This window comes from Gossypium hirsutum, chromosome D01 (genome assembly GCF_007990345.1).
Source record: "Gossypium hirsutum isolate 1008001.06 chromosome D01, Gossypium_hirsutum_v2.1, whole genome shotgun sequence".
Taxonomy (NCBI): domain Eukaryota; kingdom Viridiplantae; phylum Streptophyta; class Magnoliopsida; order Malvales; family Malvaceae; genus Gossypium; species Gossypium hirsutum.
The window spans coordinates 63,826,803-63,846,983 of NC_053437.1; the positions used below are offsets into that span (position 1 = coordinate 63,826,803).

Below are 20,181 nucleotides of genomic sequence, written 5' to 3' on the forward strand. Positions count from 1 at the left end.
CCATGAAATTTTTACCATATCTCAACCGAAAGTTATAAAAAAATAATTTTTTTTTAAAATTAAAGAATATTGAATTAAATTGTAAAAGTATGTCCTCAAAAAGAATCTTGCGTAGTCTTTTTTGAATAATCCGTATATTCTAATTAAGTCTTTGGCATAATAGTAAATAGTTAAAATTTTTATATTTATTATTGTTACTATTATTATTCATGCATCGACAGATGCATCATGTTTCAATCGATGTGATCGAAATTGGTCGAAACGAGCCGGTGTGAAAAAATGTGTTACTTATTTTGCTTTAGCACTGGAACGATATGCATTGACTGATACAATTAGTATTGGTGTGGAATCGACCACCATGATTTGAACCCACACCAATGACCACAATATGAATGATGTTAAATATTATTGTTCAGCGAGTTTATGAGGTATGTTAAGGAATATTTTTTTTTGAAATTTTTAGAATTAAACATAAATTGATAAATTTTACTAACACTGAGAGCTAGCTAATTTTATTGGGTTTTTTTAGAATTATAATTAAAATGAAAAATTTTGTAAATATTAAAAATTAAATTAATAAAATAAGTAAACAATGAAGGACTAAATTTCTTATTAGACTAAAAAAAAAGTCCCTTACATAAATGTATTAATGGATTTAATTTCGAAAGATTGAGGGATGAAATTAAAAAAAATAGTTAGAAAGACGAAAATAAAATAAAAATGGTGGATTTTATTCATTGACCCAACCAAAAAATCAAATGGAAAGCGAAAATTATTGTAGTAAAAGGCGTTTTCTTCGTAGACCAAACTTCACATGAAAATTTCAATCTCGACCGTTAATTTTACTCCAAAGTGATCTCATTTTATTTTTTAATCAGATCAGACGGTTAAAAAATCTATCTTTTTGTTTTTGTTTTTAATTCGAGAAGATAACATTGAATCCCGTTAATGGGACAGTAAACATCCATGAATGGTCCACAGTAAACGTTTACTGAGAAAAAAAAACATTTTTCAAAAGTAAAGCTTGTTTCTTTTTGTATTGAAGCTTATGAAATCTTCATCAAAATTTCTTTAATTTTCTGGGTGTTTTTAAGGTAATTCAAGAGATGGGTTCATATTGTTTTAATCTTTTTGATTGATTTTTGATAGCCTTAAAGTTGATTTAGAAGTAAAGAAAGAAGAAGAAGAAGACTTATGGGGTGGCTTCCTTGTTCTGGGAAATCAAATACCAAAGCTAATAAATCCAAGAAAAAGAAAAAAATGGAAGAGATGGCACTTGATCGGCTCAAACCCACTTCAGGTAAAGCTTCTTTTTTTAAAAAAAAATGTAAAAAATCAATAAAAAATTGACCCTTTCTTTTGATTTTTATAATAGCTATTTTTCTCTTTTTATGTGCTATTTGTTATTTTTCTATCTGGGTTTTATGCAAGTTGATTAGTTCTTGTGTAGTTGTTGATTTCTTTTGGTGAATTTGGATCAAACTATTGGATTATTGGAAGGGGGAAATGGAAAAAAAAATAGACTTGATTGCTTGATCAATTGTTTATTTATTTTTAATTAGCTTAAAAGGGTAGCTTTCTTTGCAGCATGTTGGTATATATATTAGATAATAAATGGAACTAGTGCTGTTTTGCAAGCTTGCTTGCTTCTGGATTTTACTTGCAAATTTGGGTTTGCCCTAATTTTATGTATATTTTAATTTAACATATTAAAATATCTAGCCGATCTTCCCCTTTTTTTATTATAAAACTCCCCTTAATTTTCTGTTAAATTGAAGTGATTGACCAAAGTAGCAAAATCCTTGCTCAGTATCTTTGTTTTTCTTCTAAATTACTCATGTTTGATACTTGTATCCGATGCATGTTCGAGCATGAAAATCGAGACATGTAAAGCATACTCGTATTGGATATATACTCGTACATCGAGAGGTTGAGTAGCATAGCTCAAGTTGGATTTTGGATACACCTCATGTATATTATGCATACGATTTGGAATATAAAAGCAAGGTGTATGGTAGATTTTGAGAGGTGAAGTTGTGGTATATGAGGATGGATTAGTCTTAAAACCTTTGGCAAAATCAAGCTTAGTCCGTTGTTGATGTTTGAAAATTTCATTTCTTGTATGCTCTTTGGCAAGCTTAGTCCGTTGTTGATGTTTGAAAATTTCATTTCTTGTATGCTCTTTGGCATACATGTATTTGGATTTTTGCCAACATTTTCATCATCTTTTATTCTTTCAGAAAAATCGAAAACGGATTCATTGTCAAGTGGGGAGACGTCAAACAGAGGAGGAAGTGAACATATTGCTGCACAGACTTTTCCGTTTCGTGAATTGGCAATGGCAACTAAGAATTTTAGTTCAGAGTGCCTTTTGGGAGAAGGAGGTTTTGGTCGAGTGTACAAAGGGCGTTTGGAGAGCATAAATCAGGTTAGTTGGCAAATGATGGTAGAAAAATTGTACAAGTCTCTATACTATATAGCACAGAGTGCATTTTGGTCCCTGTATGTTAGAGAAACGAGCAACACGGTCTTTTTTGTAACATTTAAAAAGAAAACTATTGATTTCACGAAATAGACTTAGTTAAATGATGTAGCATTAATTTAAAATATGAAATATGGCATGGCATTTTCATGTAACATCGCATGTTCACTCAATCCATTGTAGCTTAACTCGAACCACTGCATTTAACTTTTGGTTAAGCTACAATAGATGAGGTGAATATGCTCCGTCACTTAAAAATGTTGCATCATGTAATTAAGTTCTTCTCATAAAATGAACAATCTCCCCCCCCCCCTTTCAACTGCTACAAAAATGACCATTTTGCTCTAGGGATCTTTGTGCTCATTTTTACAGTAGACGGATCAAAATGCACTCTCTGCTATAGTAGAAGGAGTAGTATAGCAATTTTACTGCAAATTAAATGCATGCATGCATGCTTTTTCATATGAAGTTGGAAAAGTTGAAATTGAATGTTGGTTTTTTATGATCATTGTAGATTGTTGCTATAAAGCAACTTGATAGAAATGGGTTGCAAGGAAACAGGGAATTCCTTGTTGAGGTTCTAATGCTAAGCCTTCTTCATCATCCAAACCTTGTTAATCTCACTGGATACTGTGCTGATGGAGATCAAAGGCTTCTGGTTTACGAATATATGCCTTTAGGTTCTCTTGAAGACCATTTACATGGTATGTATAAATATTAAATCAATTATTTTTTGTTATTTATTACTGTATAAGTATGTTTTTGTTTCACTAACAAGAGGACCTGACCAACCAGTTGAACTGAGAATTGGTGGTCCATCTAGTTTAGTATATACCATCCAACCAGGATTCATTCAAACCTTCTAAGAACCAATTGAACCAGAAAAGTCGGTAAAACCCGAAAAAAATTGGGAAAACTTCAAAAAGTGGTTCTAAACTTGTTTTTAAATTTCCTTTTATGAGAAATTATTGTATGTGATGAGGCCTTGGCTCAATTGGCAAAGGCGGAGGCGTGGGGTCTTGAGTACCCAAGTTTGAGGCCACCGTGCACAATTATATGCTTAGATCTCTAAGTTTTTATGGAGTGTGGTTGCCTTGTTTGGGTTTTAGTCCAATTAGTCTAGCTTGTTGGCTATAGTTTGGATTGTACTAGTTCTTATTATGGTTGTGCTGTAATGGTTTAATTCTACTTTGTGATTTCTTGGACAGTCTGCATTTTACTAGTTTGATACTTGTGGTTCCTTGGACATGTATTTGAAAGTAAAAAAAATGGAAAAGCCATAAAACCGGTTGAATTGGTCTAACCCGAGGGCACACTGGTTTGACTTCTGATCTGGTTTTTAAAGCATTCTGATATTGATTTTTTTTGTTTATTTGCAGACATTTCACCTAGTAAAAAAAGACTTGATTGGAGTACAAGAATGAAAATAGCTGCTGGGGCTGCAAAGGGATTGGAGTATTTGCATGATAAAGCAAGTCCCCCAGTTATATACAGAGATTTGAAATGCTCCAACATTTTACTTGCTGAAGGGTATTTTCCCAAGTTATCTGATTTTGGCTTGGCCAAGCTTGGACCTGTTGGAGATAACACCCATGTATCTACAAGGGTTATGGGAACTTATGGATATTGTGCCCCGGAGTATGCAATGACTGGTCAGTTAACTGTGAAATCCGATGTTTATAGCTTTGGAGTTGTTCTTCTAGAAATCATAACCGGGAGGAAAGCCATTGATAATTCTAAAGCTGCTGGGGAACAGAATCTAGTTGCATGGGTAAGAAATATGCATGTGTATTCATGCATCTGTGTGTGTGAGAGAGAGAGAGAGAGTACGTGTGTACGAGACCAGAACTTGAAATGATTTGAATCTGTAATGATCCAACTTGAAAAACCAGTCTCAAAACCCGAATGACTTGACCCAAAGCAACCCAAACCTGAAATTGTCCTGAACTGAATTAACATGTGTAATGCATATAGACACCTTTGGCTTAAACTTCCAGATTTGTTATAATTAGTCTTCAACCACGGTTTACATAGCTATTTCACAAGCAAAAGTTAAAAAAAAGTAGAGATCTTCTGTCTGTTTGCTAGGGGTTCCCTTATATTTTCAATCTTGACCTTTTATTGCAGGCAAGGCCATTATTCAAAGACAGAAAAATGTTCTCTCAAATGGCTGATCCAATGCTCCAAGGTCAATATCCTCCAAGGGGTTTATTCCAAGCACTTGCAGTGGCAGCAATGTGTGTTCAAGAGCAACCAAATATGAGACCTCTCATTGCTGATGTAGTCACAGCTTTGACTTACCTTACTTCTCAAAAATTCAAACCAGATACACAGCCAATACAAGGTTCTCGCTTGATGCCTGGTACTCCACCTCGGACAAAGAGAGACAGAGATAAGAAGCTCAATGGTGGCAACAGTTCCGAAAGGGATCGGACAAGGAGGTTAAGTTGATACCTGCTGAGGTTCATCATCACCATCTGGGTCTTCTTTGGGATCTTCCAACTGTTGATAGATGCTGGTATGTTATTAAATTGTGTCATCTTTTAATGTACATGAAATCACAAGGCCTGCAAAACGCATGCCATATTATCAAATTTTGCTTAATTATTATGAAGCAAAGGCACAATTATATAAAGCTATTGTAGCTTCTGTTTTTCTATGCACATGAACCTTGTTTTATCTTATTCAAAATATAATGTGAGCCTTCTTACCAGGCAGCTATAGCAAATGCATGAAATCTCCATAAAATGATGGTATTGCCTCATGGAGTTCAACATTTGTGGATAACTAAAACAAAATTCTTTGATTACTGAACAATGTATAATATGATGCTTCACATATGATTATATTCAAATCAACCTAGTTCTACAAGTCTACTAGGGTTCAAAATTAACACTTTTTATACAAATAGAACCCTCTTAAGTCTTATCATTAGTTGCCAGTATATTTGAAACTACAAAAAAGAAGCACAAAAATTAAAGGATAACAATGGCACTAGGACTATTCCTAACTAGAGTTCTTCTCTCCGTCTTCGGTGTTAGTTTCTTCCTCCGTTGCACTTTGGTTGGATTTACCATCTGTAGGCTCCTCAACATTATGTATTCCCTGCCATGTCAAATTCAAGTTGACTAAACTAATGTATAATGGAAGAACAATTCTAACACCATTGTTTTGTAGATATTTACCTTGATTTTGTCCCGCAAGCCAAGTCCAAATGACAATATCCCTCCTCCCTTTCGTCCAGAATTGGCTCGTTGAGTCCTACAAAAGTAAGACATGACTATTTACTGTGGAATAATATCTATTAATCAAAGATCTAAATGCCTCTGAATACTAGAATGGATCATACCCTTGCATATTAGAGCATGTATGAAAGCATTTTCAAAATGTTCACTAGGTGGAATTGTATGCAAAGAGACCTTTATTTCTTAGGGGCATCTTAAGAGATAGAAAAACATCTAAAGTTTTCTTAAATAGCTGGATCAAAGTAAATATGCTCTTTGCATTTTACGTTGCTTCATGGTTTTCTTCATCAACATCAAGCTAATTGAAAAATTCATCAAAACATTTTGAATACAAGGAAACTATAAAAACCGAGATATGAGTTGGGATATTTAGAATTGTCTTTTTCTTATGTAAACCAGTGAATGTTAGAGGAGAAAGATGCTTAAAATATTTCTCACTGTGAAGTTTGTGGTTTAGCTTGGCCAGATTCATATTGCAAGGTAGCCTCCAACATTGATTCTGCCATAACCACCCTCTTCTGCATTTCAGCATTAGAAGCCAAAGCCTTCTCGTACTTTTCCTGCAAATAAATCTTTTTTTTGAGAATTTTTATATAGTCACAAAAGAAGGGAAAACAACTGTGCTCATGGGATCTTGAATTTAATCAGAGTAGGCACCTTAAAATGAACTGTATGGTAGATGAATCATAAGAATAAAACAAACCTTAATTCTTATGGTGAAGGGCTTAAAGAAGTTCAGAGAAACACAGCATACCAAGTAACTTAAATTGCCTAACAGTAACTTAAATTTTTCAATAGGTCACATCACAAGAATATATATATATATGTGTGTGTATATTTAGCATGAAACTCAACTGAAAAACAGAATAGTAGATTCCTTCTTGGTGTATATACTCAAGTATCTTTAAACTTCTCTTTTAATCCTACATGAAGAATGGTATGAAATCTGTAGTTTAACATTATCCGTGATAACTAGGACATCAAGAAAAGAAAAGAGAACCTGAAGCTCGGCATTTGCTTCTCTCAAGGCAGCTGCTTCTTTCTCTGCTTTTTTGCGAGCTTCTTCGACAATCCTTTGCTCCTGCTCCAGCTGCTCTAAAACCTGTAGCACAGAGAATCTAAAAATCACTAGAGGACTTGTAAGAGAATAATAATTTAGCAATAGTTCCAGAAAAAAATGCATTCAAGAAGAGGCAAGTTATACCTTAAGCATTGCAGCTTCTTGCTCTCTCTTAAAAGCAAGAGCTTGGTGTTGATCAGCCACCTCTTGCTCTAACTGTTCAATCTGCAGCATTATCAACAAACCTCAAATCCTGCAAGCAACTTCAGTAACCCAAAGCTCACAGAACAGTGGAAGTATTTCGTTGAATCAATTATATGCTTGGCGGGTTTAGCATATTCATATAAAAAGTTTTACATATACCTTTTCATTCAGTTCTTGTCGATTATCTTCTTTGGTCAACTCCATAAGTGCTATCTCAAGCTCATCAGCTCTGGAAAAGAACAGGACCCACAGTTACACGTAAATGATTAAGTTATAGAGGTTCGCAGAAATATCAGGAACAATTCATGGCAAGAAAACATGAACATTGTCATAAGGGATCCATTCCTAATTTTGAAGTAGAACGCTAATTATAATTCCATCAGATGCACTTTTGTCCAGGGCTATCTTGAGTAAAGCAACTACCCTGAAATGATGACATAACTGCCAGATATGATGCTTTGTTTCATATCTACGAGGACTAAAAACCTATGTAGCAGATGAAAAGGCTGAAATACATGGTTCTCTAAAAGGAGAAAGCTGAGCTATTAGATGCTTTCACCCAGGCACCTTAACGAAAAAGTGCACAATCAATGTGTTGGCTGGTCAGTAAATCGCATAACTGAAACTGCACTGCCCGACTTAGAATCAGTTACCATATTACCATCATCGAGAATACAACATGGCGATTTGATACAGAATGTTTTGAGAAAAAAAATCAGAAAACACAGTAAAATATACTAACCGGAGTATAGCAGCTCTTTTTTCCTCAAGCAACCTACACAACTCAACCTTCATCCTATCAACCTGCTCATAAACTGTTAATGATTGAAATTTCAAAGGAGTTGCACAGTGATGATTCATATCCATCCAATTAATTACAAGTGAAACACTGTTAGAAAGCCAAGAATAAGCTCAGTGAGTAATATTATTACAGCTTGATAGAGTATAGAGACTGTTAGTATAGAGTTGTTAATCTGTTATCATTCAGTTGCTTAAGTCTGGTATGCAGTTGGTTAGGAGCAGTTACTCTTATTCATGTACATAAACATCAGCAGTGTATTGATCAAAGCAAGGAAAGAATACTAAGTAATTTTCTCAGTAAAATTCATTCTCTCTGATTTGTTCCCTGTTCTTTTGAAATAGTGTAGTACCTAACACAGCTTAATCAGGGTTACTAGGTAGAAATGCATTACTTAGGAGATTGGTTATAATAGCAGAATAATATCAAGCCTTGTTAAAGGTCTTTCGGTCAGTGTTCTTATACAGCAAAATCTAACAGCATTGATGTTCTGTGATTTGCCCAAATGTCGAGAAAGAGCTAAAATCAACTTCTTCCCGGGTTAAGCAAAAATAAGTTAAAGCCATACTAATTCTTTGAATTTGATATGTAGTTTTCCATATTCACATCAATGAAGGTGGGCAAGTCGGACTAGAATTTTGTTGAAGTTGCTAAGATGAAAGAAAAGTAACCAAACATCAAGCGCTCATGGAGCTTACTAAATCCATACATTAATCATAAACAATCAGTGGTATGTAGCAATGAAGGATAAAATATCATTGGTGAATAATTCCTAAAATATTAGAAATGCAGCATATAAGGTGCTAAGAAGACGAACAAAGAAAAGTACCTGATCCCGAAGAGATGGGAGGGAACCAACTTCTAAATCTGCATTTAGGCTACAGAGCAGTTTATCCAGATCAGAGGAACGGGGCTCCAACTTACAACCGTTTCCGTCATCTTCAGCAGGATTTGTTTCCTCTTGTCCACGATTTTGCTTAAAACTATACAGCTTAGTAGCAATTCCTTTTGAATTTTTGGAAACTTGAGCTCCTTGTGCTCTTTCCTTGACAATCATTAGCACAGTTGGCCTATGCTTTTCTCTCAACTTCTGTAATTTGCCTTCAGTAACAGCTAGAAACCCCATGCAGGCAGTCAAAACAAGTTGGCTGCTGTCAAATGTTGAGCCAGCAAGGGATTGCAGCATAGTGATGACATCCCCAGCATCCTTAGTTGTAACTAAGGCAGGAACTGCAGTAAACTTCATGTAACTAGACTGCTATTGAATTCATCATCCACATTTAATGCTGCACATATTTTATAAATATGAAATCTGAATACCATGTAGCTCCATTAAAGCAAGGGCCGTTCGAAACAGCATAACGCGATTTCCTTCAAATAGAATCACATCCCAAATGCGAAGAACTGGAAACCAAGAAATCCATCACTAGGTAAACATAATTTCTACTAAATGCAAAGTGCTCAGAACTAAGCATTTTGACTGAAATAATTGGAAAATAAATTTAACTTCCAGCACTGAAATTTATATCTTACCACTTTCCCAAGGAAGCATATTAACAAAAATGGAGAGAAACCACGGTGTAGAAATCCATGCCACCTGCACTCCCAAGTAATCTAGATGATTGACTGCAGCATTAGCATACATTAAATAGAATATCACACATTTGCTTCATGTAATGCATGGGAAGATAATAGATAGAGAAAATTTGAGATGCAAACCGACCCAATTTGGGGAATCTTTCACGCATCAACTCTTCAAATACTAGTTGATCAACCTAAGAAATAGAAATATATAGAGTTAAAAGACACCGTGATACTGCAAGATGGCAAAATCGCTTAAGAAATACTGCAGTATCACTGTATCAGCATGCAGATACACGTTAAACTTGTAAGAAACTGGAGAATTTGATAAGGAACATGGAATATCATAAGAGTGCAACAAAATTAAAAACCTGGGATTCTATCATTTCCTCTGTGTAATACCCATCAAAGTAGTCATCAATAATTCCCACCAAGGTCCTGAGAATACATCGAGAGGAATCAACCTTTAAAGTGGACCTAGCTATTCTTGAATAATAAGTATGGATGTGTCCATATGTGCCTTTGTAAAATTTGCAGTAAGAGAATAAGATAGCAAAAATCATTTTATAGAAATCAACCTTTTGTGAAAAGTTACCTGAACCTACCAAAAGGCATTTTCCTCTGGCATAAGAAGGAGCAATAATCCAGCAAAGAAATTCATTGCCTGCATGTGTTCGATGTCAAATAAAAGACAAGAATAAGTACAAGGGTAACTAATTACTAAAATAATTAATGCGGTACAAAGGATAGTCATTAAGATCTATTTAGAACATCAGGGATGTTCTTCAGGTAGCAAATATATCAATCAATAGAACAATAACCTCCTTGTGCTGAGCTTATACAGCAACGGAATTGCTGAAATGAAGGTAACAATAAGAAATTGAACAAATTTTTAAATTCTAACTAAATTTTCTTAGACAGATTCTAAAGGACATAAGAGTGCAAATGAAGTATGAGTGGGTGAGAGAGATGTGATGTGATGTAGAAGGGGCAATCATGAAAAGTATATATAGGTTTCTATTGATATAGATGAAGAAAGTTTCCATAATATAGAGCAAGTTTAGAAGAGAGAAATCAATTAAAGGTAATACTAAAACATTAGTATTGGTAGGGTGTTGTGTGTAGAACTCTTAATTCCAATGGCCAGGGTTCAAATTCAATCCCTGGCAGCCTCAACTGCCCCCCAAAAAAAAACACTTTTAATTCATCATTTCAATTACCTGGCAATATCCAACAGAAGGATTATGTCGAGCATATGCTAAAAGTAAACGCCTCAAGGTATCCCTACCTCGATCATTCAGAGCTGGATGACCTGGAAAAGTCCGGGGTAAATCCTGAAAAATAAACAGACAAGTTAGCCTAGGGAGAAATGTGAAAACATTTTAAAGAAAAAGATGTAGCACCTACAAATTGAAAAGATTGAACAATAAAGTCCAGGGCGCATGCATCTAATGACCTTCTCAATCTGCTTTCTCCATTTTCTAAACACACCAGGTGAGTTACTATGCTGATCATCATCATCATTGTTTTCTTGAGCCAGCAAATCATTGTAATATCTCTTCACTCGCCGTGCCTTAACACCTACAAAAGCTTGCCATACCTGCAATGATCGTATTATAGCAGACAAACCATTTTCAATAAGTACAGATGAAAACAGTAACAAACAGAGAAGTTTCAACCTCACCTCCCCCCTTAGATCCTTTGGCACTCCTCCATGAACAAGGCTCTGCAGTTCCTCTTTCCAAGGAAAAAAAGATTCATCATAAGCCTCATTGTCTGCATTACTTCCTTCGGTAGCTGAGATCTCATTCACACATACCTTTTCTTCAAACTCAACCTCAGACTCTCTTTCTGAAGATCTTGCCTCTTTTACTGATGGAAGATGGCATTCGCTTCCATTCATATTCCTATTTTTCATATTCTTCCTCTTAACCCTTAAACTCATTAAATTCTCAATGGCACGAAGAGCTGGTCTGGTCTTAGCCCATCTGTTGACCTTACGAGTCTTTGTTTCTTCTGTGAGTTTCATCTCCTTTTCTCTTGCATTTTCCATTGAATGAGAATTTCGCGTTCCTGTTTCACTTTCTGATAAACCGGCAGTATCAGCCTCTTCTTTTAACTCAGTGGCTTCAGTCTCTGATGTATCTTTACTTTTTTCCGAAGAATCAACCTCCTCTTTCACTTCAGCCACTTCACCTTGTAATGTCTCCTTACATTCCTCAGAGGCAGCATCTTTATTCAATCGAGTAGCTTCAGTCTGCAAGGTCACCTCGTATTGCTTCTTAGATGCAGTCTCTTCACTTGCCTCAATAGAAGCATCTTCATTTACCTCATGAGCTTCTGCAGGTAAGGTCTCTTTATTTTCTTCGTGAAGACGAGCCTTATTTTTCACCTCTGGAGCGTCTCTTTGCAACGTTTCACCATCTTCCTCCTCGGAATTACGTTTGAGGAAGATCTTCCATTTCTCTATTCTTTCCTCTTCCTCTTGCTGGCATAACAAATTACTATATCAATAACCCAAAACTGACAATACATATGGAAGCAATGGATCATTAACGTGCAAGAATTAAACTTCCATGGAAATCTATACCTTGTAGATATCAAGGTACTCTCTATATGTTTGTATATTCTGAGGTCTCACAGCAAATCCATAGGCGTCCCTAACCACATTATTGTGCACATATTCAAAAGAAAATCAAACCAAGAGCAAACATTCTACCTAAAAACAAATAACAACTCCGAAAAGAAAGAAGCAAGTTTAATCTCAAAATGAATAGAATTTTAGACCCAAAAAGATGTTCTAAAAAGCTATCAATATATATACTAAACTAAATATTGCAAAAGTTTTTTTTTTTAATCTAAAACTTGCCTGGAATCAGCCTCCAATGAGCGCCTGCTCAATAAGGACAATAACATTCTTGACAAAAACCTGCAATTCTATAGCAGCCCATAGCTTTCTTTTACTTTACATTAAACTCATTCCACATTTCACAAAAAAGTGGTTTTTGATGGAAAGAACTAAATTTAATAACTTACAAAACTTCTTATCTTTCATGGTCGTTGCGTGAATGATGGAGAAGATGATGATAATTTCTTTGTATCTCCTTCTTTTTTATTTAACTATTAATTAATAACAAAATGTATTATAATAAAATAATAAAAAATATTTTAACCAATCAAATTTCAACGACAAATATTCACTAATTATTGTCATGATATAACCATTTTGCTCCTCATAATTTTCTACAATTCCACCCTCAAGTCATTCTTCACTTTTGGAAATACTACAATTTAGTCCTCTCGTTTCTTCACTTATTCAATTTAGTCATCATATACCAATTTATTCCACATTTTGGTACTTTCAACCTCTGGGATATTTGTACTTTCGGTCCCTCAATTTTTTCACATTTACATTTTGACATCACAAATTTTAAATATTTATACTAGGACCACAACACTTTTCATATTTTTGTGATTTAGTCTCTGCTTTAAATTAATAAATCATAATATAATTCTTTTGTTGAACTAACTTTGGCATCCATTCGGCCTAATTTTCTATTGATAATTTCTATTTTTATTTCTTTGGAATCTTTTAATACATATACTTTCCGAAATTATAATCATATTATTTATGACAAAGGTGATTTTTTGAGTGTTACATTATAACAACCTGGTATAGTAAAATAAGAAAATAAAGTGATAAAAAGGGTAATATTGAACTATGTCAACATTGGGAAGTATAATATTATGACATACATATAATGTGAATTTTATTTTACCCATATTAAAAATAATAAAAATTCGTATATTGGGGTCTAAAATTAAGTATGGAGTTTAAATATGCCATTAGGAAAACGAATTTTTGTAAATGTTTATTTAGATTGGAAGTAAATACTGATTTTTAAAATGCTAATAAAACTTATGGAATAAATATATACATGAAATTAAAAAAGTAAATTGTCCTAATATATATATATATAGTTTTGATATAAAGAAAAATGTATAATGCTCTAAAAAAAATATCAAGAGTTAACAAAAAAAAAAGGTTAAAACGTAATTAACTAATGCAATGATATTTTCTTCTTGAAGACGAGTCTTATTTTTCACCTCTAGAGCTTCTCCTTGCAACGTTTCACCATCTTCCTCTTCGGAAAGGCATGGATCAATAGCTTCTGCATACCTTTGAGGAAGATCTTCCATTTCTCTGTGCTTTCTTCTTCCTCTTGCGGGCATAACAAATTGCTATATTAATAACCCAAAATTTACAAGAATTAAACTTACAAGCAAGGGATCATTAACGTGTAAGAATTAAACTATCATGGAAATCTGTATTTTGTAGATATCAATGTACTTTTCTATATGTTTGTATGTTATGAGGTCTCACAACAACTTCATAGTCGTTTCTAACCACATTCTTGTGCACTACATATTCAAAAGAAAATCAAACCAAGAGCACACATTCTACCTAAAAACAAACAACAACTCCAAAAGAAAAAAAAAGTGCAACACTATCGTCCTGACTAAAAGCAAGCTCAATCTCAAAATGACTAGAATTTTAGACTCAGAAAGATAAATTCTATAAAGCTATCAGTATATATACTAAACTGAACGTGCAAAAACCTGCAATTATATGGCTGCCCATATCTTTCTTTTGCTTTACGTGAAACTCATTCCACATTTCAAAGAAAGACTTCAAACCACTACTCTTACCAAAAATCAACCAAATTCATAAAAAAAGAGATTCTTACATTAATTTGTATAGAATTAGTTGTTTTGTTCAAGTTTTGATAACAATGGTAGAAATCTAAAACCTAGGGTTTTTCAAAGTGGCAAAAAGGAAATGTAGGAATAAGAAAATCGAATTACCTCTTTAGTTGGAGAGATTGAAGGAGATTCAAGCTCGAACCGTCATCCTCTGATTGATTAACGTTGGAGATTATTTTATTTTCTTTGTTTTCTTAATTACTTTGATGATTAACAAAAGAATTGGAATGAATTAATTTGTATTATATGGATTAATTAGTATTATTCGGAAGATCTAATGATGTTATTTCTGTTAGCTGAGATTTCACTGTGACACTAATTTAATTGGTGAAAAAATATATTTTTTAAGGATTTGGTGAAAATATTAAACAATCATTTATATCAAATTTAATAAAAAAATATTGTCATTATTTAAGAATGTGGTTTACATTCCATCAAATAAACAAAAATTAATTAAATTAAAATGGCTAAATTACTAAGAAAATAGATTATAATCACAGTAATAAAAAATTTCAAGCCATTTTGGTTCGAACATAAATAATTATGAGTTTAAATTAATTTTAGATTTAAATCATTTTACATTCAAGTTATTTTAATTTAAAATAGTTCAAATTTAAAGGTTAAATTTTGAAATAGATTATTTCAATTTAAAAACACTTCAGATTCGAATTTTTTGAATTACTCTGTCAAGAAGATTGCTTCGCCAAGCAATATACCTAACTAAAAAGCATGACTACACTCACTAAACTAAAGTCTTCACTCAACAAGATCACTATCATCTATCACTCACATGTCATGTAACTGTATAACATCAAATCTGCAAACTTAACAATCTCCCAATCAAGAGAAGACACGTGATCTATGAACATTATATACCCGAAGACAAAACAGCCCCAACTACCAACTTTCTCTTCTCTCTCAATCAAGCTCGCCTTCTCTCCACCTCTTTAAAAGGTTTCTTGCAACTCTCAACCCACCAAGCAAACCTCCTCCATTTTCTTACCATTAAGAATCAAAATTATAATACAATTGAATAATAATCAAAATATCTCCAGATTTAAATTATAATAAATCTGGACAAAATAAATTACTCGCAGTTGAAAATACTAAAATTCAAATATACTCTCTTAAAAGTAAATGTGTTAATAGGTTGGACTGGGTCCTAATAAAATTTTAGGCCCAACCTGAATTGACCTGAAAAAAGGTCTAAATTTTTGCCTGAACCCAGTCCAAATTATAGATGCTAAATTCGGACCCAGACCGACTCAGCCTAGATACATGCCTAAAGTATCAATACCTTGCCAAATGTATCAATACTCAGACAATTTTTCTTTAGGCGTGTATCGATACCTTAGGCTTTTTAAAATAAAAATATTGACTAAAACATTAAATCTTTAAATATAAAAACGTGACCATACCAACATTTGTCGATGTAACATGTTTTCTAAAATTTTATATGTAAATATTGAAAGCTAAATTTGACATTATGCCTTGAAGGTAAAAGTACCACAAACCCTCATATAGTGTACTTTAGATTGCATTTTAGTTCCTTTATTGAAAAAATAACAAATTAATCCAATAAGTTCGATGAGCAAGCAAAACAAACCTCTATTAAAATTTTGGTGTTTATATATAAAGTATAATGACAAATTTAACAAATTTTTAAAATGTTTGTTTTATAGGAAGTAAATTCAATTTTAAAATTTATAATCGTAGAGGGACTAATTGGTCTATTTTTCGGTAAAAGAGCTAAAATGTAATCCAAAGTATAATACAAGGGGTTTTGTGGTACTTTGACCTGCCTTGAAGATATATAGATGCTAAAATTAGAGAATGAAACAGAGAAAAACAACATTATTCATTCGTTCAGACATTCAACAAGAGAGAACCGATACTAATATGAATCCCAATCACAAAGGATAACTGAAAATTTGGTTTTACAGTCAACATTCTGTCCTTTGTTTTGCTTCATTATGAAAAAGATGGAACCTGAAAGAAGATTGGTTGGTTCTTGACAACTTGATGCTTTGAATTCGAGCATCAACTTCCCGGCAAGGTCTAAATGGATCATTCATTGATTATATAATTAATCTTCATTTTCATTGATGAAGAGAGGTGAGAAACAAAGAATTGAGCAGCAATTTTAGAGCTCACTTGCTCACTTAACTTAGAAGAACAAACATACAAAATATAAACCCTTCACCTGCTCTCGCACTTTGATTTCAGCTAGTCAGCTTTCTTTGCTAAACTCAACAGTACTCCGGCACTAAGACTAGTTGCAACAAAACCAAGTGACGCCTCCGTAGATATATGAAATCCTGCATCAATGCAGTTAAAGACTTGAAGTTCTATTTTTGGTTCTTTTCTAAACTAGAAAAGAATTTATATCAAACAATACAGATCCAAGGTACAAACCAAAGAAATCCAAGATCATTTTGCATCCAATAAAACCTAGAACAACGGCAATGGAAGGCTGCCAAAGGAAGGAAAAGAAAAACCAGTATATAAGCTGTCAGTACAAATTTGTACTTATGAACGTGCATGTTAAACAGCCAACCTATGGTTAGAGGTTGGATACCTAAACAGCATAGTGATAAACATCAAGAGAATGGCAAATTGCCAACACAATACTGACATTAACCAATTTGTATGAATTGCATGGATATATTTTTCTCAAAGATCCAGATACTCTTTGATTATATATGATGATTCATGACATTCTCTGCAAGTAGAACTTATATTTGAAGTTCTACATTTTAACTTGCATCGAGTAAGAGTATGCATAAGCAGGTCAAGTGGAGAGAGGAAACTTTACCTGTAGATATTCCAAATCTGCCATACCCTCAGCAATGAGTGTGTAAAGTGACCTTAAACCTTAAAGGAGCAGCATCGTAGTAAATTAATCGTCCTCTATAATTGTGTGTGGGAGAGAAAGAGAGAGAGAGATTTATGTTGAGACGACAGAACAAGAATTACCTAAGATGGCGAAGATATTAGATGTAAAAACTATGAAAGGATCCCGTGTAACACCAAAAACAGCTGGTATTGAATCAACCTAAAGAAAATGAAAATTTTCATCAGTATCCTCATTGCATCATTAACCGGCAAAGGCCATATGCTAGGCATTGGTGAGGAATCATGAGAACCTACAGCAAACGCTATATCACTGAGCTCAATAACTGCTACTGTGAGAAGCAAAGGAGTGGCCTGTCCAAAATATTTGACACCTGTTAGAATGAAGAATTCATTATACTCAGTAAAGGAACTTAAATATGTTCCATAATAAGAAAAGTTTGCTGTTTGACAATATAATATGATAAAGTTACCAAGAACTGAGGATGTGAAAATTCTTATAGACGACTTACTTGCCAAATGTTGTCCCGTTTTGTTATAAATTTATTGCCATCATAATTAGCTGCAATGATAAAAGCAAAAGGAATTAAAACCTTAACCAAAAGCATTAGAAGATGCAAAGAGATAAACTCAAATGGTTCATTAAATATCAAGATTGTAGTCTGCACATAAGTAGTCGACCTTAAAAGAATAGACAGAATAAACTACATGACCTTAGACTGAAAGTAGAACAGAATGTAAGGCAAAAGGTAGAATATCACATGTGACGGGGATAAATCTCTGGCAAGTCTTCACTATGAAGTTGTCAGACAAATCAGTGTCACCCTCATCATTGGAAAATAGCTATCAAAAGATAATACAAAATGATGAGTCCCTAAAATTTGAACTCAATGGAGAAACAGAGCAAAGGTAGAACTGTCATAAACTGAAAATAAGATACCACCACAATATAATAGATAAAAGCAATTTGATTGTCACATTTTCAGTAGAGATACAGCACCTTGAAAGATGAGAATAACAATACGGCAGCCAGTAGTAGGTTGACCGCTTCAAACCTCTAAAAGAGCAAAGGGGACTTCATGAGCCCAGACAGAAGTAAATCATGGTTCATGGAAAAGCAGATGCAAACTTAACAAGTGAACAACAATCTACCTGGAGGGTGGCTGTTCCAAGTAGTATCAATGACAACCGAAAGAAGACTGCACCAGCAATACCGTATGAAAGAACCCGATTCTACATGTTGTACATAACAGACTTTTAATTACAAGGGGTAAACATGGAAAACCACATCATGTGTGAGTATATCTTTTCCACAGATGTTATGCTAAATTGACAACCTCAGGCTCTATAGTAATAAGGAATTATAGCGATGACTCGAGCAGATAGATAAAAAAATGGCACCTGATACATAGGTGGCACTTTGAAGTACTTGAAGATCAGAACAAAGACAAACAAATTGTCCACTGACAAACTTTGCTCCAAGATGTACCTGAAAGGAAATCATAATTAAAGCAATAGCAAGCAAAAGAAAAAAAAACAAACTGAAAAGTACAAAATTCATTTAAAACAGGAAGAAAGAAAGAAAAAACATGTATGATCAGTCAGATAAGAATTCAAACATGTTAACCATGTATGGAACAAGTGACTTATGGGCAACTTTCAAAACTAAAATCCTACATACCCAGCAAAAAATTCTGATGCTTTGCCTACTCCTTCCTTCAATCCCAGACCAACTCCAAAAGCAACCGCAGAGCACACCTAAACACAAGAATTAATATCCAAAATGTCTTCAATCCGTAAAGGACTACATCAATCTACTTTAGATAAAGGATAAATAACAATAATGTTGAGAGAACTGACCCAAAAAGCAACAGTTTTAACAGATGATGCATAAGCTTCACTTTTCTGAAGTTTCTCCTGGGAATCAGCATAAGAATTTGAAGCTCTCCTCTCCTCTTCTGCAGATTTATCCCATAAATCCATCATTTTCTCCAACAACAATGAAAATGCTTCCATTTTGAAGATTAATATAAATTCAAAATAGATAAACAAATCACCTCTACATTCAAAACAAATAAAATAAATCACCTCTAGACAAATGATCCTCCTGCTCCATTCCCTTGGAGCGAGAAACTGGGAAACATATCGTGCGGCGGTTATGACTTACTGCAAGTTTAATCACAAATTAAAATGGAAATGCATCCAAAAAAAAAAAACTCAAATTCTTTCAAATTATATGCTGCCAAATCCTGTATATGAATGAAGTTTGAAATTTAATCATATACTTAAAAAATTAAATTTTCCCCGTAACTTTTCGATTTAAATATCCAAGTTCACCAAGTGACACCATTAGAATTTTTTTTATCAAAATTGCCATCAATAGACTCACACAACCATATCAACTTCAGAAGCAAACCATTATCAACTCAGTAAGCATACAGATTTTGATAAAAATATCAATAATTGAACTAAAAAATTGTCAAATTTTAAGTACTTCACCAAATAACCTCAAACTTTGCCAGAACTGACTCTATATGTGAAAGGATACCTGAATGGACAATGGAGACACGATGATTTGAGAAGCGGAATCCGGTCCATCTGGGCAATTGAACCGTAGGCGACACTGAGGCAACTCTGAGATGGAAATTAAGAGAGATTCGAATGCCACCGCCATGGTGAACGGCTGAAGCTAACCCCATGGAAGCTTGAGCTATGAGCTTCCGACGAGTAGATTCTAGCCGGGAATTTTGATAGAAAAGGGAAAGACAGCGGCCTATTAATAAATCTTATCCACTGAAATTAAATTTGTATTGTCTTTTTTTTGAGGGAATTAACCTTGTTTTTGTTCTTGAATTTGTTCGCTGGTTTTTGTGGTTAAGGAGCAACTTCACTGCTTGCTGTCTTATAGTACACCTGTTTTCTTTTTGGTTAATGTAGTTTAATTTTAATGTTCAATTTAGTACTTAATTTATTTATTTATTTTTAAGTTGATACATGAATTTGATTTTAATATTCAATTAGTACATAGACCAAATAGCATCATGTAGCCCGATGTTTGACATGTGTACTTTAGTATACCAAATTGAACGATGAAGTCAAACTTAAATGTTAAATTGAACGTTAAAATCAAATTAAGGTACTAAATTAAAAAAAAATCTCAAATCTCAAATTAAAAAAAATTCAAGTAGAAAAG

The 20,181-nt window shown here is 33.7% G+C and overlaps 3 protein-coding genes across 7 annotated transcripts; 1 reads left to right on the forward strand and 2 right to left on the reverse strand.

The window, feature by feature from the left end:
- The first annotated feature begins 942 nt into the window (after nucleotides 1-942).
- Nucleotides 943-7,170, forward strand: LOC107905267 (probable serine/threonine-protein kinase PBL7). 3 transcript variants are annotated; one of them, XR_005909656.1, is made up of 7 exons: nucleotides 950-1,300; nucleotides 2,241-2,428; nucleotides 2,997-3,186; nucleotides 3,862-4,253; nucleotides 4,610-5,000; nucleotides 5,660-5,751; nucleotides 6,704-7,170. XR_005909656.1 is itself a non-coding variant. In XM_016831874.2 (5 exons), exons 1-5 carry the CDS (start codon nucleotides 1,195-1,197, stop codon nucleotides 4,931-4,933), a joined length of 1,200 nt encoding a protein of 399 aa, XP_016687363.1. In that variant the 5' UTR covers nucleotides 943-1,194; the 3' UTR covers nucleotides 4,934-5,195. The 3 variants fall into 3 exon arrangements, 1 of the variants encoding a protein (XP_016687363.1); XR_005909655.1 differs by lacking the exon at nucleotides 5,660-5,751; XM_016831874.2 differs by lacking the exons at nucleotides 5,660-5,751; nucleotides 6,704-7,170 and having other exon boundaries at nucleotides 943-1,300; nucleotides 4,610-5,195.
- Nucleotides 4,983-12,447, reverse strand: LOC107902623 (TBC1 domain family member 2B). 3 transcript variants are annotated; one of them, XM_041087692.1, is made up of 18 exons: nucleotides 12,241-12,440; nucleotides 11,962-12,031; nucleotides 11,056-11,859; nucleotides 10,828-10,971; nucleotides 10,592-10,705; nucleotides 9,977-10,035; nucleotides 9,743-9,809; nucleotides 9,514-9,565; nucleotides 9,324-9,416; nucleotides 9,111-9,194; nucleotides 8,620-9,020; nucleotides 7,734-7,795; nucleotides 7,151-7,220; nucleotides 6,932-7,012; nucleotides 6,728-6,829; nucleotides 6,166-6,287; nucleotides 5,668-5,743; nucleotides 4,983-5,587 (listed from the first exon to the last, which is right to left on the reverse strand). In XM_041087692.1, the coding sequence occupies exons 1-18, from the start codon at nucleotides 12,285-12,287 to the stop codon at nucleotides 5,489-5,491; spliced, it is 2,547 nt and encodes an 848-aa protein (XP_040943626.1). In that variant the 5' UTR covers nucleotides 12,288-12,440; the 3' UTR covers nucleotides 4,983-5,488. The 3 variants fall into 3 exon arrangements, with proteins under 3 accessions (XP_040943626.1, XP_040943628.1, XP_040943627.1); XM_041087694.1 differs by lacking the exons at nucleotides 4,983-5,587; nucleotides 5,668-5,743; nucleotides 6,166-6,287; nucleotides 6,728-6,829 and having other exon boundaries at nucleotides 6,930-7,050; nucleotides 12,241-12,447; XM_041087693.1 differs by lacking the exons at nucleotides 4,983-5,587; nucleotides 5,668-5,743; nucleotides 6,166-6,287; nucleotides 6,728-6,829 and having other exon boundaries at nucleotides 6,934-7,040; nucleotides 12,241-12,447.
- Nucleotides 12,448-15,980: 3,533 nt separating this feature from the next.
- LOC107905266 (thylakoid membrane protein TERC, chloroplastic) lies at nucleotides 15,981-19,868 on the reverse strand. The gene is made up of 14 exons (XM_016831873.2): nucleotides 19,537-19,868; nucleotides 19,077-19,154; nucleotides 18,849-18,946; nucleotides 18,670-18,746; nucleotides 18,390-18,477; nucleotides 18,141-18,221; nucleotides 17,989-18,045; nucleotides 17,750-17,831; nucleotides 17,501-17,550; nucleotides 17,286-17,342; nucleotides 17,112-17,190; nucleotides 16,951-17,009; nucleotides 16,551-16,608; nucleotides 15,981-16,453 (listed from the first exon to the last, which is right to left on the reverse strand). The coding sequence occupies exons 1-14, from the start codon at nucleotides 19,685-19,687 to the stop codon at nucleotides 16,362-16,364; spliced, it is 1,107 nt and encodes a 368-aa protein (XP_016687362.1). The 5' UTR covers nucleotides 19,688-19,868; the 3' UTR covers nucleotides 15,981-16,361.
- Between the last annotated feature and the right edge of the window lie 313 nt (nucleotides 19,869-20,181).

Bases quoted from the DNA above. Each gene is read 5' to 3' on its own strand.
- LOC107905266 (XM_016831873.2), bottom strand. From the start codon at position 19,687: ATGGGGTTAGCTTCAGCCGTTCACCATGGCGGTGGCATTCGAATCTCT. The intron at 18,747-18,848 runs GTCAGTTCTCTC...TCTTGTGTTTAG, and splicing joins TTAAAACTGTTGCTTTTTGG to GTGTGCTCTGCGGTTGCTTT. The intron at 16,609-16,950 runs GTAAAGTTTCCT...TTCCTTTGGCAG, and splicing joins CAGATTTGGAATATCTACAG to CCTTCCATTGCCGTTGTTCT.
- LOC107905267 (XM_016831874.2), top strand. From the start codon at position 1,195: ATGGGGTGGCTTCCTTGTTCTGGGAAATCAAATACCAAAGCTAATAAA. The intron at 3,187-3,861 runs GTATGTATAAAT...GTTTATTTGCAG, and splicing joins TCTTGAAGACCATTTACATG to ACATTTCACCTAGTAAAAAA. The intron at 4,254-4,609 runs GTAAGAAATATG...CTTTTATTGCAG, and splicing joins AACAGAATCTAGTTGCATGG to GCAAGGCCATTATTCAAAGA.
- LOC107902623 (XM_041087692.1), bottom strand. From the start codon at position 12,287: ATGTTATTGTCCTTATTGAGCAGGCGCTCATTGGAGGCTGATTCCAG. The intron at 10,972-11,055 runs GTGAGGTTGAAA...CGATCATTGCAG, and splicing joins CAAAGGATCTAAGGGGGGAG to GTATGGCAAGCTTTTGTAGG. The intron at 10,706-10,827 runs GTCATTAGATGC...TTTATTTTTCAG, and splicing joins GGAGAAAGCAGATTGAGAAG to GATTTACCCCGGACTTTTCC.